We start from the raw sequence: 15,452 nt of genomic DNA on the forward strand, positions 1-15,452 counted from the left end.
GAAGATATATATAACTAAGAATTAACAAGTTTGTTACAAAAAATGTCAACTTTATCAAAAGTTAGGAAACTTTCCACCACAGGCGGTGGAACATCAAAAGATACAAAAGAGCAAATGGATACTGGATATTGCATAGCCGGCAAGGCAACAGTGACCCATTTTTTGATTAAATTAAAATTTTCTAGGAAAAAAAACACACACACAATATATATAACCAAAACGTATTGCTCAAATAATTTATTTTTGTAATTCTGTAAACACGAACTATAAATATATATATATATATATATATTTTACTTTTTATAAAAACGTACTGCAAAAGCTTTAAACAATACAAATATCCAGGTTATGGTTTTTGAGTTTATACGTGCCTTGCATATGCTTTAAAACTAATAATAACTAATCACTAACTCATGTGACACACAGGATAATTAACAAATGTTAAATAATTTCAAGCATCTATTACCTCTAGCTTTTTTTTGTATTTACTCCATCCGTATTTTGCATAGAAGTCTCAACCATGTTGGCACAAACCATAAATAAAAAATTAAATAACATTATTAATCATGTAAAATTTCAATTAAGTTCATATATTTCCTTGCAGAAAAATGCATAGCATATCTAACTTCATAGGATCTATACATTGCTATATATTCTAAACCTTACCTCTATATATTTTTCTAGCCTTTTCCACCAAAAACCACACCCCAAATAACCCTAATTCCTTCCATACACTTACAAACTACGGAAACAATTCAGAAGTATGAAACAACAAATAACAAATCAACAATTTATACCTAGGTTTTCTATTTCCTACTTGGATAACAAAATACCCAATACCCAAAATAATACACTATGAAATACTCACACACACACACACACACACACACACACACACAAAAGAAGTCCAAAAACTCTCCGGTCTCCTCCCTCCTCCCTCCATCGACTTCTCTCATGTTGCTACTCATTAAGCCATGCTTTCCACATGCCCAAAACCTTGTTAAACTCCTCAACCTCTATTTATAATAAGTGATTGTCTCTCTTAGTAATCATTTGCCAATTGCATATGAGGACTAGATTTGTCAACTAACCCATGCTTGATAAACCAATTAAAATCTCAACTTGATAATAAAAATAATCAAAGTTGACATTGAAGACCCTCTCAAATTTGAATCAGAGACTAAGTATTACCTATGATGCTAAATACTTTGTACCACAAAGTTTACGGGAGCTAAACCTTGTTAAACTCCTTGTTAGAATTGGCTAATGATTACTGGAAAAATAAAAAAAAATAAAAAATAAAACTCCTCATTTAGTTAGGGTCATTCCCTGGTACCCTTTATATTTTTAGTGGTTATGTTGCCCACTTACATCTTAACAGTTTATTTCACTTCATTTTAATCTTGACCGTTAATTTAATTTTAATGAGACACCAATTACCAGTCAAGCAAGTAATGTATAATAGCAAAAAACTTGAAGAAAAAAGGATAGAAAGAAACAGAAGGTGCTTCTTCTCTCTCGCGTTCTGTGTTCAGTGAATTTCCTTTTGGCACCCCGTCGCTTTAGACATTGGTGAAGGTTTTCGAGAATCGCTTTTATATGAATGAAGGTAAGGATCAAAATGACAAACCCTAATTTCACCACAAATTGTGAAATCTCTTAATTAATGATTACCATGTTTGTTTTGTTTCAATTTTTCTTTGTTAGTATTTCGGATGTTAACATGTTGATATCACTTGAGTGCTCTCTATCTATTTGATACGGTCTTCAAAACCACATAGATCTTTAATAACCCTACACACTCTGTACAGCACTCTACAGCGACTAGATTTACAATAACCAAAAGAATAACATAAAGTTCCCTGAAAGCACATAAATATCAATGGCAAGGTAAGACCCCACTTCTATTAACAGCAAATACACTCAAGTCCTATAGCATTAGTGTTGGATTATTTAGACCCTTGTATACTCATATTGTTTAACCTAATTAATTAACCAAGTTGTTACTTAGATTTATTATTCAGATCTAGGTTAAACACAAACAATCATATCACTAAGGGTCCGTTTGGTTGGGGATATGGAAAAATGGGAGGATAGAAAAGTGAGAAGATAGAAAAAATTTAATTTTCTCTCATATGTGTTTGGTTGGAGGGATGAAAAACTCATTTGTTTGGTTAAGAAGAAAAATAGGAAGATAGAAAATGTAGTTTATGTAAATCTACTCTTATACCCTTATTACATAATATGTAAGAAATAATTTACATTTACTCATTAAATAATAAAAATATTATTTATTATTGATTAAAATTATTAAAAAAATATTTTAAAAAATTTACAAATCATACATATTATATTATATTATTTTTACTTGTTATTATATTATATAATATATATATGTGTGTGTAAGAAAAAAAAAAAAGGCACAACACGTTATAAAGAGAGAAAAAGACAAAAAGGAAAGAAAAAGAAAAAAGAAAAAGAAACAAACAACTCAATTGATTGCTGTGGCGTAGTGGAAACTGAATAAATAAATAAATAAAAAGACTGTGGCATAGTTGGTTGCCGTTTAAAAGAGGGGTAGAAGTGTAAAAGCATGGCTGAAGCAACATTTTTTAGAAATTAACTCAATTTTCTCTCCATTTTGGAGAGAGAACTTTTTGGTGGGCCAGAGGAGAAAACACCCGAGCTCCTCCATTTATTTTCCTTCTTCCTCACCCAACCAAACACACTCCAAAAAAGTTTTCTTTCCTATTTTCTCTCCAAATTTTTCCATCCACCCTATTTCACCTCCAAACAAACACACCCTAAGTGCAAAAAAGTAAAGAAGACAAGCGATATGATGACCTAGGAAAACCAATGAAACCGTCTAATTTCAAGGTAAAAAATCTAGGGAGGATTCAACCTAAACAATCCTCAAGGAAACAAATTCACTAAATAGAATGGAAGTTTTACAATAGATTTTTTCCTAAATTTAATGCTACCTCTTGTAATACTTACTCACACGACCACACATAGGTCTGAATCCAGAGACTCTTCTATCTAAATTTGTCACACACAAACACCAACGTTTGTGACTTTGAGATCCCACTCAAAGTTTCAAATCATCAGCAGTTGTTGATCTTGTATGCAATAACTTATCTCCGCTGGTTCTTATATATGGGTCTTCTTTTCGGTAGACGCTTGTTGAGTTAGAAGATTACAAAACCTCTCAAATCTTACAACAATAACTTATAAGACACTCTAGGGCTTCTGAAACATGATTTAGGGTTTTCCTTTTATATCTAGTAGTGTTGGACTCAAACTCTAAACATTTCATGAACTTTCATACCTAATTTAAATTCTACAAAAATCAACTTTCAATCGGTCGAGTCTGTCTCTCGATCAGTCGAGCAAGACAGTTTCTGAATTCTTCTTTCTGTAGCTTGACTATTCTTAAATCTTGACTTGAACCAACTTGAGCAATGACTAAGACTTGTTCTAAGACATGAATATCTTAACCTAGACATGTTTTTGTTTTTGGTTTGCCAACATACATAAAATTAGAACCTAAACATTTAATCCGAAATATTTAGAACCTAACAATTAGAAAAGAGAACTTCTTTAAAACAAACAACTAATCAACTCCCTGACTAAGCTTTCCCTATTTGCTCTATTTGATAGCCACAATTACTCTCTCTCTCTCTCTCTCTCTCTCTCTCTCTCTCTCTCTCTCTCTCTCTCTCTCTCTCTCTCTCTCTCTCTCTCTCTCTCTCTCTCTCTCTCTCTCTCTGGGTTTAAAGTAAAAGTCTTAACTGGTCCGAGAAAGGAAGGACACTCCAATTCTTTCCTTTATGACTATATTTTCATGGATTGTGATGTAATTTTACAAAAAAAATAAATAGACAACTTTCATCTTTGGTAACTCATAACCTATATGGAAATTTTTGGAATAAAAAACTATAGACATTGTATTTGCCATGATCTGCCCAAATTGAATGACTTCCAGGGCTAACTCAACTATATGGTCGTGTGCTAACTACTTCCCAGTATTTCAATTTTCAAGCTATGACAAGTTTTGTCCATGTGTTAAAAGATTGCTTTGAGAAAATTTTTGACCCCTAAAATTGTGGTTATTTAGGTTTCTATGTTGTGTTATTTAAGGCTTCTATGTTGGTGTTGCTTGAAGCTGCAAACAAGGTCAATTTCACAGTCATCCTAAGCCAAATAGTGCCCGTTTGGTTCCACATTTTGAGCTCAAAAAACGCTTTTTGAAAAAAGCCAGTCCTAAATTTGCGTTTGGTTAAGCCCAAAACGCAATTTTTTGATAAAAGTTGCGTTTTGGGCATAGAGCAAAAACACGGACAAACGCGAAAATTTTTATGGACCTCTGAGGGTCCATAAATGAAAACGCGTAGTGCGCGTTTTGGATGGTTACCGTTACTACGGTAGAATTACGAAAATACCCATTCAATTAGAACATCAACTCTTTCGGAAACAGTAGATGAAGAACAGAAAAAAAAAAAAAAAAAAAAAAAAAAAAAAAAAAAAAAAAAAAAATATAGAACAACTCTTTCGGAAACAGCAGATCAAGAACAGAAAAAAAGAAAAAAAAAATTAGAACAACTCTTTCGGAAACAGCAGATCAAGAACAGAAAAAAAAAAAAATTAGAGCAACAACTCTTTCGGATCAACAGCAGATCAACAACAACAACAAGAAAATTAGAACAACAGCAGATCAAGACCCTCTGGCGGATCAAAAAGACTGACGAAAAAAAAAGGGGGGGGAGAGATTTACCGACCATCCAATCTTCCCGATCATCCAATCTTCCCGATGATCCAAGAACAAGAAAAAAAAATAGAAAAAGAAGAAGGAGAGCTGGTTCCTTCGTTCGTTTTGAAGTGCTAAGAGAACAAAAAAAAAAAAAAAAAAAAAAAAAAAAAAAAAAAAAAAAAAAAAAAAAAAAGGAGAGCGACTGTTCTGGCCTGAAGTGCTAAGAGGAAAAAAAAAAAAAAAAAAAAAAGGAGAGCGACTGTTCTGGACTGAAGTGCTAAGAGGAAAAAAAAAAAAAAAAGAAGAAAGAGCTGTGGAATGAATGTTCTAGATAGTGCTGGTGTGGTAGGAATAAAAGAGGAACGAAGGAAAAAACAAAAGAAGAAAAAAACAAAAGAAAAGAGTGTAAGTACGTGGGTGGAGGAGAAAAAAAGAAGTGAAAAAAAAAAAAAAAAAAAAAAAAAAAAAAAAAAAAAAAAAAAAAAAAGTGGGAAGGAGAGCCCACGTGTGTGTGCGTGGAGAGAAAAAAAATTATATCACAATATTTTTACAATAAATCTTAAGGTAGGTTATTATTAGCTAATATTGGTGAGAAAAAAAAAATTTAGAAAGAGAAAAATTGATTTAAGTATGATGAAGTAATTGATTTAAATATGAAACAAACTCACATAAAAATTTAAAAAAAAAAAAAAAAAAAGTATGAAATAAATTTCCTTATATATATACATTGTCCTTTTTGGTAATTTATCCCTCAAACTGCCACTTTTATAAGTGCTAACCAAACACTCAGCTTTTTCATTATGCACTTTTTAACAGTTTTTACCAAACACTCAGCTTTTTAAAACTCCACTTTTTCATTATGCACTTTTAACAAAACTCCACTTTTTCATTATGCACTTTTACAAAAAACTGAACCAAACTCACCCATAGTAGAAGGCTTTGCATTTGAAAGGTATAATTTCTTTTTCTTTTTCTCTCTGTAGGATGTGTACATTTTGATGTATTGGTTCTTTTTTATATGTTTATGGCACAAGTTCTTATGCTTGAAGGTAGACGAGTATCTGTTTGTTGCAGAAGAGTTTCAGAAACGAATCCAATTGCCATCAAACTTTGACTTAATAGAGGGTGCCGTTCATATGCCATAAGAGGATTGGCAAGGATTTTAGTTATAGATAAGATAAATGAGCATTGTAAGTTCACTTTTGTTAACAAAATCTTGAAATTTATCTTATTTTGACAGGCTCGAGAAAGTTATTGAAGCTTTGAGAGTATATATCTAAATTGACTTCGCGCACTAAAAGTCTAAAACTACAATCCAAAGATTGGCCTCTTGCAAGTATGAATATTCAAATGTACAGTCATTTGTTTTGTATTTATGAGGGTTCTTCCCTGTAAATGTGTCTCAATTTGAAGTCTTCCATATCAGTTAGTTAATTATTTGGTTGGTTTTTTTTTTTTTAATTTGGGGTGATGAAAAATGATGTTGAGAAATAAAGTCATGTAATTTTCAAATTGTGTAATTGTCAAATTATTGGATAAATTGATGTGATCTCTAACAAATAAATTTAACAAGCCAAGTAATAGCCAAAACTCAAAGAGAGAGAGAGAGATAAATTTAACAAAGTTAGCCAACTCTAATTTTTAGTTACAATGGATGGTACTGCCCAATGTTTCTTTGGTACCATCCAGTGCAACTAAAAAAAAATAAAGGGGCCATCATATGTGATGGTATTGCCCAGTGTGATATTGGCACCATCCAATGTGATTGAAAAATAAGTTGACTACCGAATGTGACAATGATATTGTCATATGTAATGTTGGTACCACCCATTATAACGTTGGCCACCATCCAATGTAAGTAAAAAAATAAGAGAACCACCGAATGTGACAAAAGTACAATCATATGTGATGTTAATATTACATAATGTGAAAATGAAATTATCAAATGTGAGTAAAAAAATAAGGGAACCGCCAAATGTGACAAAAGTATAGTTATATGTGATGTTGGTATTGCCTAATATGACAATAGAACTATCAAATGTCAGAAAAAATAAGCGAACCACCAAATGTAACAAAAGTAGAATTATATGTGATGTTAGTATTGTCCAATATGAAGATGGAACCATTAAATATGATGTTTTGGTAACCTGTTATAGCAGGTTTACTAATTGTGGGTATTGTAAACCCCCCCCCCCCCCCCCACCCCAAAAAAAAAAGAAAAAGAAAGAAGGGGGTATCATAGAATTACCCCCTATTTATATTGAAACATCATGGGCTTAGCTAAAAGGATTTGACTAAGCAATCAATTTCTAATGGTTACTAAATGTAGCAATAAAAGGGTGCATAAGTCATAACTTTACTGTGAATACATGCTACTAGGGAAAAGGATGGCTATTAGTTGAATTTGAAGGGTAGGAATTGTGTCTAATGCATCAGTGCACTAAACACATTAAGATGCAGATACGTGTCTATATCTTAATATGTCCAATGTACTAGACACAAGCAATATCCCTGAATGAATGGAAAAAACGTTTATCCTTAAAATATCAAACCCACAAACTTATACAATGTAACACATCACTACTTTACTATTGTTGGGTTGATCGGGGGACAATTGCTACCCTCCCTCCCTCTTGATTGTAAATGAACCAAGCTATTTATGAATAACTCAAGTTTAGATTGAGAAAAAACTTGTTTATATTCGTTTTAAATAAGCCAAGTTCAAATATGATAGTGTATTTGTGAACGAGCTAATAAACATGAAGCTCAATTGAATTGTATATAAAACTAGATTTTCATTTAAATAGGTTCATATGACATCAATTTTTTTTTTTTTTTTTTTTTTGATAATGTAAAAAGTCTATTCATAGGAAAAATTCATAGATTTGTAAAGTGGTAAACAACTTTACTTGTGGTTTTACAATATGTAGGAAAAGAATAAATTAATCAAGTAGCTTATTCGACAAGAAAATAAACCAAGTTTAAACATGTAATCTTGTTTGGTATTGATCTTGAGCTGAGCTCATGTTTGAAATAAAATTAAATAAACAAGCTTATATTTTTAGTAATAAGCTCAGCTCTACTCGTTTACAACCCAATCAATTGTTTTTCACCTTTTGTTTTATTCTTTCTTTTTGAGACAAAAGAGGATATATACTATTAAGTACCTATTATGGAGCTTTGTAATGTCAACTTTGGTTGTTTTCTTTTTTCCCCTTCCTATGTTAGGGGACAAAAGTACTAAAAGAACTTTTTCAATATAGATTAAAATTTGGTTACAAACTTAGCTGTAACCTAAAACTACAACTTTCACTATAAATATAAACATGATTATATATTTTTAAAATATAATCATTGAATTATATGTTCTTTATATTCATAATAGACACCAAATTTCATGTCAATCGGATATAATTTTAGACTACAATATATAAATAGACATACCGAGTTTGTTACCAAACTCCTTCAATATATAAATATAAGAAGTTTTCGGAGGAGTTTCCTCGCCCTTGGCTCTGCCTTTGTATGTCTAGATTTATTAGTCACATGACATAAAAATTTATAACATCTATAATCTCAAATGACAAATTGAGTCCTAAACATTTTTATTAGAAATGCTGAGAAGTGCTAATTAAGTTACAAAACTCTTTGCCAAATCACAAATTATTAACTATTAGTTTTAAAAGAGATTTGAAAAATACAATGCTGCCCCTAACCTCCCTCCCTTCCCCTTTAACTAAAAACTTTCACAAGACACTTACGTGTAGAATCCAAAACCAAATGCAACTTTATTAGCTCCAATAACAATGTAATTTGCCCATCAAATTATATATTTTCATGTGGGAATGTCATGTGCCGCTTGGAGTGTCATCTCAAAGGCATTGATCACACACGACTTGAACTTGTGGGGATCTATGAACCCTTTCTCTGAGCCAACGGCAACCCTCAGATTTCCCATGTAGCTTACCATTGTAATTGTAAGACTCTGCAAAACCATCAAAATTAGCATATGCTATAGTGGCTAGAAAATATATGAAATTATCTAAAATGGAAGCCATTATTTTTACGCTACCGCATTGTTTATCTTCAATTTCTTGACCATACTGATAACATCTTTTTCCCCAAATATTAGATGAATCTCTAATCCTTACCAATCCTATATTCATGGTAAGTCACAACTCGAAAACCTAATCAAGTTATACATAAGTATCAACAGAGCTATAACCCTTTTTTTCTTTAATTTTTTTAGCCTATCTGTTTATGTACATCTTTTTAAAGTCTTCGGTCTTCCTCTCTCTCTTTGTTTTTTTTTTTTTTTTTTTTTTTTTGGTTATTAAGAGACAACTTTACTTAAACGAATTTTCAGCAATCATAAGCAATTGCCAAAAGGATACATCCAATCATACATCAGGAGCACAAAATTATTGATAATGCTTGTGTAAAAGAAGAGCTAAAAAGTACGTAAAATCAGAAGTCTCCTAATAATTGATACTTATGTAATGCATAGTCATACGCCCCAAATACACGGGGTTTGTGTGTGTGTGTGTATATATATATATATATATATATATTGTTTTGCTTCTTCTTTCTAGCGGAGGAGATTGGGTTGGGTTAAAATAAGACAGTTTTAAGTACTTCATTCAAAATTAACAACAAAATATAAAAACTTCAATGTGAGATCTCAAAAAGAAATAAACAAAGCACTATCATAAGATGGTAGCTAACTTTGAAAAACCGAATGTAGTTAATTTATGAGAATTTTTATATACCTGAGGTACTTTAAGGGTCATAAAGTATAAGCCTTTAACTGGATGTTTAACCAGAGCCATTTGTTCCACTGGCCCTATCATATTTGAGATCGACATGCTCGAGTAATTTGATGCTCTATGGATGTATTTAGATGCTGCCTGCCACCACCGCATGCCCATTGCCCATAGCAAAGAAAAATTCAGAAATGGCTCTTCAAAATATAGCTTGGTATATATTTTAAACATTCTCTGTTCTTTATAAGACAAAAAATTAACTAATAATTACTCCTTGTTTAAGTACTTTTCCCCCTCAAAGATAAAGGATATATATACTGAAAACCAGAAACGTTACAGTATCCATGAAAGGACCAAAGCCTGTAGTACAATCAGCTAGGAGCTAAAGAAGCAAACTTCTTTTAAGTACTTTTTACGTTGCTTTCACGGTACAACCAGCTAGGAGCTAAAGAAGCAAACTTAAACCTCTTTAAGTAATTTTATGTTGCTTTCATAATACAACCAACAAGGAGCTAAAGAGGCAAACTATAGCATCCCACATAAACAAAAGCCAAAAAACATGGAGCTAAAGAAGCAAACTTCTTAAATACTTTTTATGTTGCTTTAAGAGAAAAATTGTAAGAATTTTGAATGTAATGTTAGAATCACTGAATTTAATTATGTGGCTTGCTTAACTATTTATAAACCGTCCTTAAGGTTTAAAACTTTTGACTTCTTGGGGGGGGGGGGGAAAGAATTACAATTTAAAGACCTTAGTCATGGTGGACAAGTATTAGACTTTCAAATCATGCAACTTCATCTTAAACTATATAGGGTCTTTTTTAATTTGAAAAATCTAGAGATGTCAAGAGTAAAATTGTGTATGTACCTCAGGGCCTTTTAGTTTCTTCATAATCGACAATAGGCAACCAGTGAAGTATACAGATGAAGAGTTTCTCTTCTTCCTGATTATTTTGTGCACTTTCAAAACAAACTCAAGGGGGTTTGAGGATTTAAGATTTGTGAACTTTGGTATTGATACATGTAAGAGACCGAATTGGTTTCCCCATGGTGTATCGGATTCAGGTTTGATCATCTCTTTGACTGACTTGTAGCCCTTAACCGTCCTTGTACTGAGCAACACTATTGCTGTGGAATCCGCTTTGCTTGATTTCTGGCTAACCTCTTGCATATATAACCGGGTGCCAAAGAAGATTATACCAGTAATTACATCATTTATGGTCTGCACTTGAGAATATATTCAATTGAGCAAAAATAAACTAATTCTAACCAAAGAACCAAATGAAAACAAGCTTTTCAAGTTTTAGTCCAATCATCTAACAATATTGAATGAATGGAAAAATATGAAGAAAAGAATAAGAAAATGAAGTGTTTTCTAGGTGAGCAAGAGCAATCAAAAATCTGATAGCTTAGAGCAATGGCATAAGTCTCTCTAAACTAGGGTACGGGAAGAAAACCCATCCCCGCTCCCCACATTAGCTTTCCTATCCCTTCTATATATATTTGGGGTTTTGCTACAAATTGCTCCCTATCTTTAGGGAGCAATGTTCATTCCCCAAATCAAGATTTTAGTAGTTTTTGTATTGCGGTAATTGTGATAAAGAAAAATTGGTGTTTTGAAAAGTGAAAGAAATAATAATAAAATGACTGATGAAATAATATTTAAATAAAATAAGGTTTAGAATAGGAAATTTCATGTGACTGTTTTGAATATTGATTAATTAAAATAGGAAAAATAAGTTTTGATTCTAAAATAAGGAGAAAATTTTAGGTAAACTGATGTCATTGCTCTTAGTAGTTGGTAACTCGAGTTCCATCAATTAACAATGGGTTTGAAATTCTAGGACCCAGTACAGTTGTGCTAAATGACGAATTGGTGGATAATCCAATAAAACCTGATATATATATATATATATATATATACATATACACGTTGATCTTACCACTCCAAGCTTGTCCTTAATAAATTTGATATGATCCAGAGAAAATGTCATAGTTGATATTGTAATTGGTCGAAACTCCACTCCTTTTTCCCCAGACCTTATCGGAGTTGGATCATCTTCAATCAAATTGCTCTTTAACATGCTCCATCCAAAATCATGTATAGTGTTAAAGATCAAGGAAACGAGTTGGGACACCCCTCTGCTTAACCTGTCACTTTTTGACTCTGAGCGTTGGCGAAAGGGAAATGTTAGCGGAAGAGAAGGATTATCAGCTCTTTGCATACTAGAAAGAAGTGCACCCATGAGAGAGTAGCCATCACCAAGAGCATGGTGAAGCTTGAATATGATAGTACCAGCAGCATTGCTTGTTGGATATTTAACAATGTGAATCTCCCACAGTGGTTTGTTCTGTGGAAAATGGTTCATTGCTATCTTTGATATGTAGTCATCAAAATATTCGTCATATGAATCAGGTGACAATCCAATAGGGAAAATGGGAACGTTAATGTGGTCTTCAAGCTTCACTTCTACTCTTTTCCATTGTTTCTCACCTTTTTCACCTGTGACCTGTTTTCAAATTCTCACTACTTAGTGCCGTTTTTTAAATAGGCTAAAATAGTATTCTGGAAGAAAGGTAAATAATTACAAAATCATGAATAAAACAACTTCGTAAATATGCTATAGCCTTAATACTTTCTCATAGCTAGTTAACCATATATAGCTTTTGCACTCGAATAACAACTTCATCCAATCAAACTGAGAAATTAAGAATTTATGTGTAATATAAAAGGAGAGAGAGAGAGATGAGCACCATAATGGAGGAGAAACGAGGATTGATGGGGAGGAACACATCTTTGACCAATGACCCTATGGAGGGCAGGTTGTTGATTGGAATCTCAAATTCCATAACAGCAATAATGGATACTGATAGCACAGAGCTGTTGAAGTACTGTCCAGTAGGACTTACTGGCTCCAATCCTTCCTCGAACTCCATTATTTGTAATGTGATCACTCAGGACAAAGGAAAACAATTTTTGCTTCACAGGTTCCTTTTTTTTCTTTTATGAGTTTTTAGCTTCACAAGTTGTTGCATATGTTCCCCCAGCTTGAGAAAACACACACACACACAAATTAATGATATTAAACCGAACTATGGCTATGAAAAGCAAAAAGCATTCATGACATACACAGGTACAAAGATGGGCCCTGACCTAGGTTCATAATAAAAAAAAATTAGATGTAAGTAAAAAATCGTAACTTTTGTTACAACTGTTCAAGTACTTAATAATAAATGGTGGTAAAAAAGTGATGATCAGCACTATCTCAAAAAAAGAATTGGTGAAATACATATTTCTATGAAGATCATGTGAAAGTGACAAGCAGTCAATTATAATTTGTCACATAAGATAATTATAGCAAAAATTGTAACTTTTTATATGATACTAGAATTTTTTAAGTACTCAACCTAATTTGCATTACTGTCCACATTGAAGGTTAGACAGGCAGCAGAGCAGAGAGGGCTAATGCATGCGTGGTGGAAATTCACAAGATAAATAAAGGAAACAAGTACTCTTTTTTTTTTTTTTTTTTTTTTTTGCTAATAAGAAGAAACAATTACATTTAAATAAAAAGGTAGTCCTTTTTCAAAAGAAAATACAATTGATATACAAGGACAAATAAAGAGAATAAATAAATAGCAAAGCAATAAAAATTACAGGACATGCACCTATATAGCTGAAAACAGAGTAATTAAAATCCCAAACATCAACCACTACCCACGTTGGGCAGAGTGGTACTTCCCCAAGTCTTAAAGGCTTATGGAGTTTGAGAACCCAAGTTCGAGTGGTCCTGAGTGAGTAGAGGGTGGGGGTAATATATTAGATTCATTTTCTAACTGAGCTCAAAGATAAATTTTTTTTTTTTTTTTTTTAAAAATCCCAAACATCAACGAGCAAATAGTAAGAATTTGTACTGGCAATTATTGAAGAGGAAGTGTAGTCTGGCTGGGATCAACCAACTTGCAGCGTGGGAGCTATTCCTAAGAGAGGAGTGAACAAGATTTCTCTGATGCTCCGCGTTTAAGAAAAAATTTATCACTTGCATATACACAGTATGTGGAGTCTCAACCTAGAGAATAGGGCTTCTCTTGATATTGGGACATGAGAAGTTTTGCCTAGTCTACTGTTTTTGTGTATATATAGGACAAGGAGTCAGGAGTGCCATGAGTGGCCCTTGTCGTTTCTTAATGCTCTGTATGATTGCTTTCTTCTTCCTTAATCCTTTATGTTACCCAAAAGCTTGGAATGACTTAGATTACAAGTCATATCTAGTGGGCTAAGCAACAAGATGAACCCAAAGGCCGAAAGGATTAAATGAGTTATCAATACCTGGTAAAGTTATACGTTTACCCAAAAGATGTTATTATGGGTTTGGTTGAAATACTGTTCTCAAAAATAAAAATAACAAACTTAAACAATTCCAAATTTAGGACTTTAGATTAGGCCGAATTGAAAATGACCCCTGAAAATTTTGGATTAATTACAAATAGAGTCTCTATGTTATCAGGTTTGTATTATTGACTCATAATATTGTTGACTACATTGATCATGTGGACTACACGACCACTATATAATAAAAAAATTTATTTTTATTAAATCTTACTAAAAAAAATTGTTTTATATGTTTTGTCAGTTCCTCTATCCTTAGAATTTCTAATGCTCTCACTCTCCCTCTCTCTCTCTCTCTCTCCCTCTCTCTCTCTCTCTCAAAATAATTTAGTCATTAAGTGTTGAATCCCTTACTCCTTCTCTAACCGAGTGTAGTCATTCAATACATTCATTTGATTACAAGCAACAACATCTATAATGAATTACATTACTTGAATGTGGAACAAATACAAATCTAGCATATTCAAAAAAAAAAAAAAAAAAAAAAAAAAAAAAAAAAAAATTTACACATGAAATTGGGAGAAAAAGACTAAAAAATTGTAGTTTGAATGTTGAATATTTAGATTTTTTTTTTTTTTTGGGGGAGAGAGAGAGAGAGAGGGGAATTTAGAGGCTTAACATTTGGATTCACTTATGCACAAAAAAATTGGAATTCATGAATGTATAAATTGTTTCATGCAACCCCAAATGTATAATTTATCTGGCTATTAGTATTAAACTAGTCGCGAATCCGCGCGTTGCGCATGATATTTATTTTTATGGTGGTTTTATTAAATTTTTTTTTTTTTACAATTTAAACTAATCTAATAATGAGTAATGTATTTCGAAATTATATTTTTATTTATTATAGGAACAATCATAAATGTAATATAGGAACAATCCAAAACACCAAAAAAACGTAAACTAAAAAAAATTTAATAAAAATTAACAATGATTAATTGAACCAATATTAGGATAAAATTTTGTTTTTGATAATCTATTAAGGTTATTTTCTTTGTAGAAATTATAATTTCAACCGCCCAAAACATATTATCAAATAAACAATTATTAGCAAAATCTAAGAATTAAATTTCTATACATGCATTGTTATAAAATAATAATAATAAAAATAAAATTGCGAAAGTTAAAATTTGTCACCTATCCAATTATTTTTGTTTGGCTAACCTTTGCTTTTCTTTAAATAAATAGTATTATAGAGTACTTCTAATACAACTATTAAGAGTACTTTATCCACCACAAGGGTTTAGAAAATAAACAAAAATTAGTAAAGTCTTATAGTTTAACATCTAAATTGAGCACTATAATAAATCATGCTATGTAACAGAATAAATATCAAATTATCCAAATCATGCTATGTAATAGAATAATATTATATTTTTATATGCTATATTTAATTCTTTAGAATGCAATAGGATAACATTTAACAATTAAAGAGAATAAAAAAAACAATTTAAAAAAACAAAACTAAATCACAATTTTAAAAACAAAACTAAATCGCATAAACCCAAAATAGAGTTTTAAAGAATATAAAAAATTATCAACCTAAAGT

General features: G+C 31.7%; 1 protein-coding gene across 2 annotated transcripts; it reads right to left on the bottom strand.

Annotated features, from left to right (window-relative positions):
- Nucleotides 1–8,284: 8,284 nt before the first annotated feature.
- LOC126695564 (wax ester synthase/diacylglycerol acyltransferase 4-like) lies at nucleotides 8,285–13,604 on the bottom strand. Of its 2 annotated transcripts, XM_050392368.1 has the most exons (5): nucleotides 12,268–13,008; nucleotides 11,457–12,023; nucleotides 10,382–10,735; nucleotides 9,520–9,657; nucleotides 8,285–8,735 (listed from the first exon to the last, which is right to left on the bottom strand). In XM_050392368.1, exons 1-5 carry the CDS (start codon nucleotides 12,448–12,450, stop codon nucleotides 8,586–8,588), a joined length of 1,392 nt encoding a protein of 463 aa, XP_050248325.1. In that variant the 5' UTR covers nucleotides 12,451–13,008; the 3' UTR covers nucleotides 8,285–8,585. The 2 variants fall into 2 exon arrangements, with proteins under 2 accessions (XP_050248325.1, XP_050248326.1); XM_050392369.1 differs by lacking the exon at nucleotides 9,520–9,657 and having other exon boundaries at nucleotides 12,268–13,604.
- Between the last annotated feature and the right edge of the window lie 1,848 nt (nucleotides 13,605–15,452).

The sequence above is a fragment of the Quercus robur genome, chromosome 8 (assembly GCF_932294415.1).
Source record: "Quercus robur chromosome 8, dhQueRobu3.1, whole genome shotgun sequence".
Taxonomy (NCBI): domain Eukaryota; kingdom Viridiplantae; phylum Streptophyta; class Magnoliopsida; order Fagales; family Fagaceae; genus Quercus; species Quercus robur.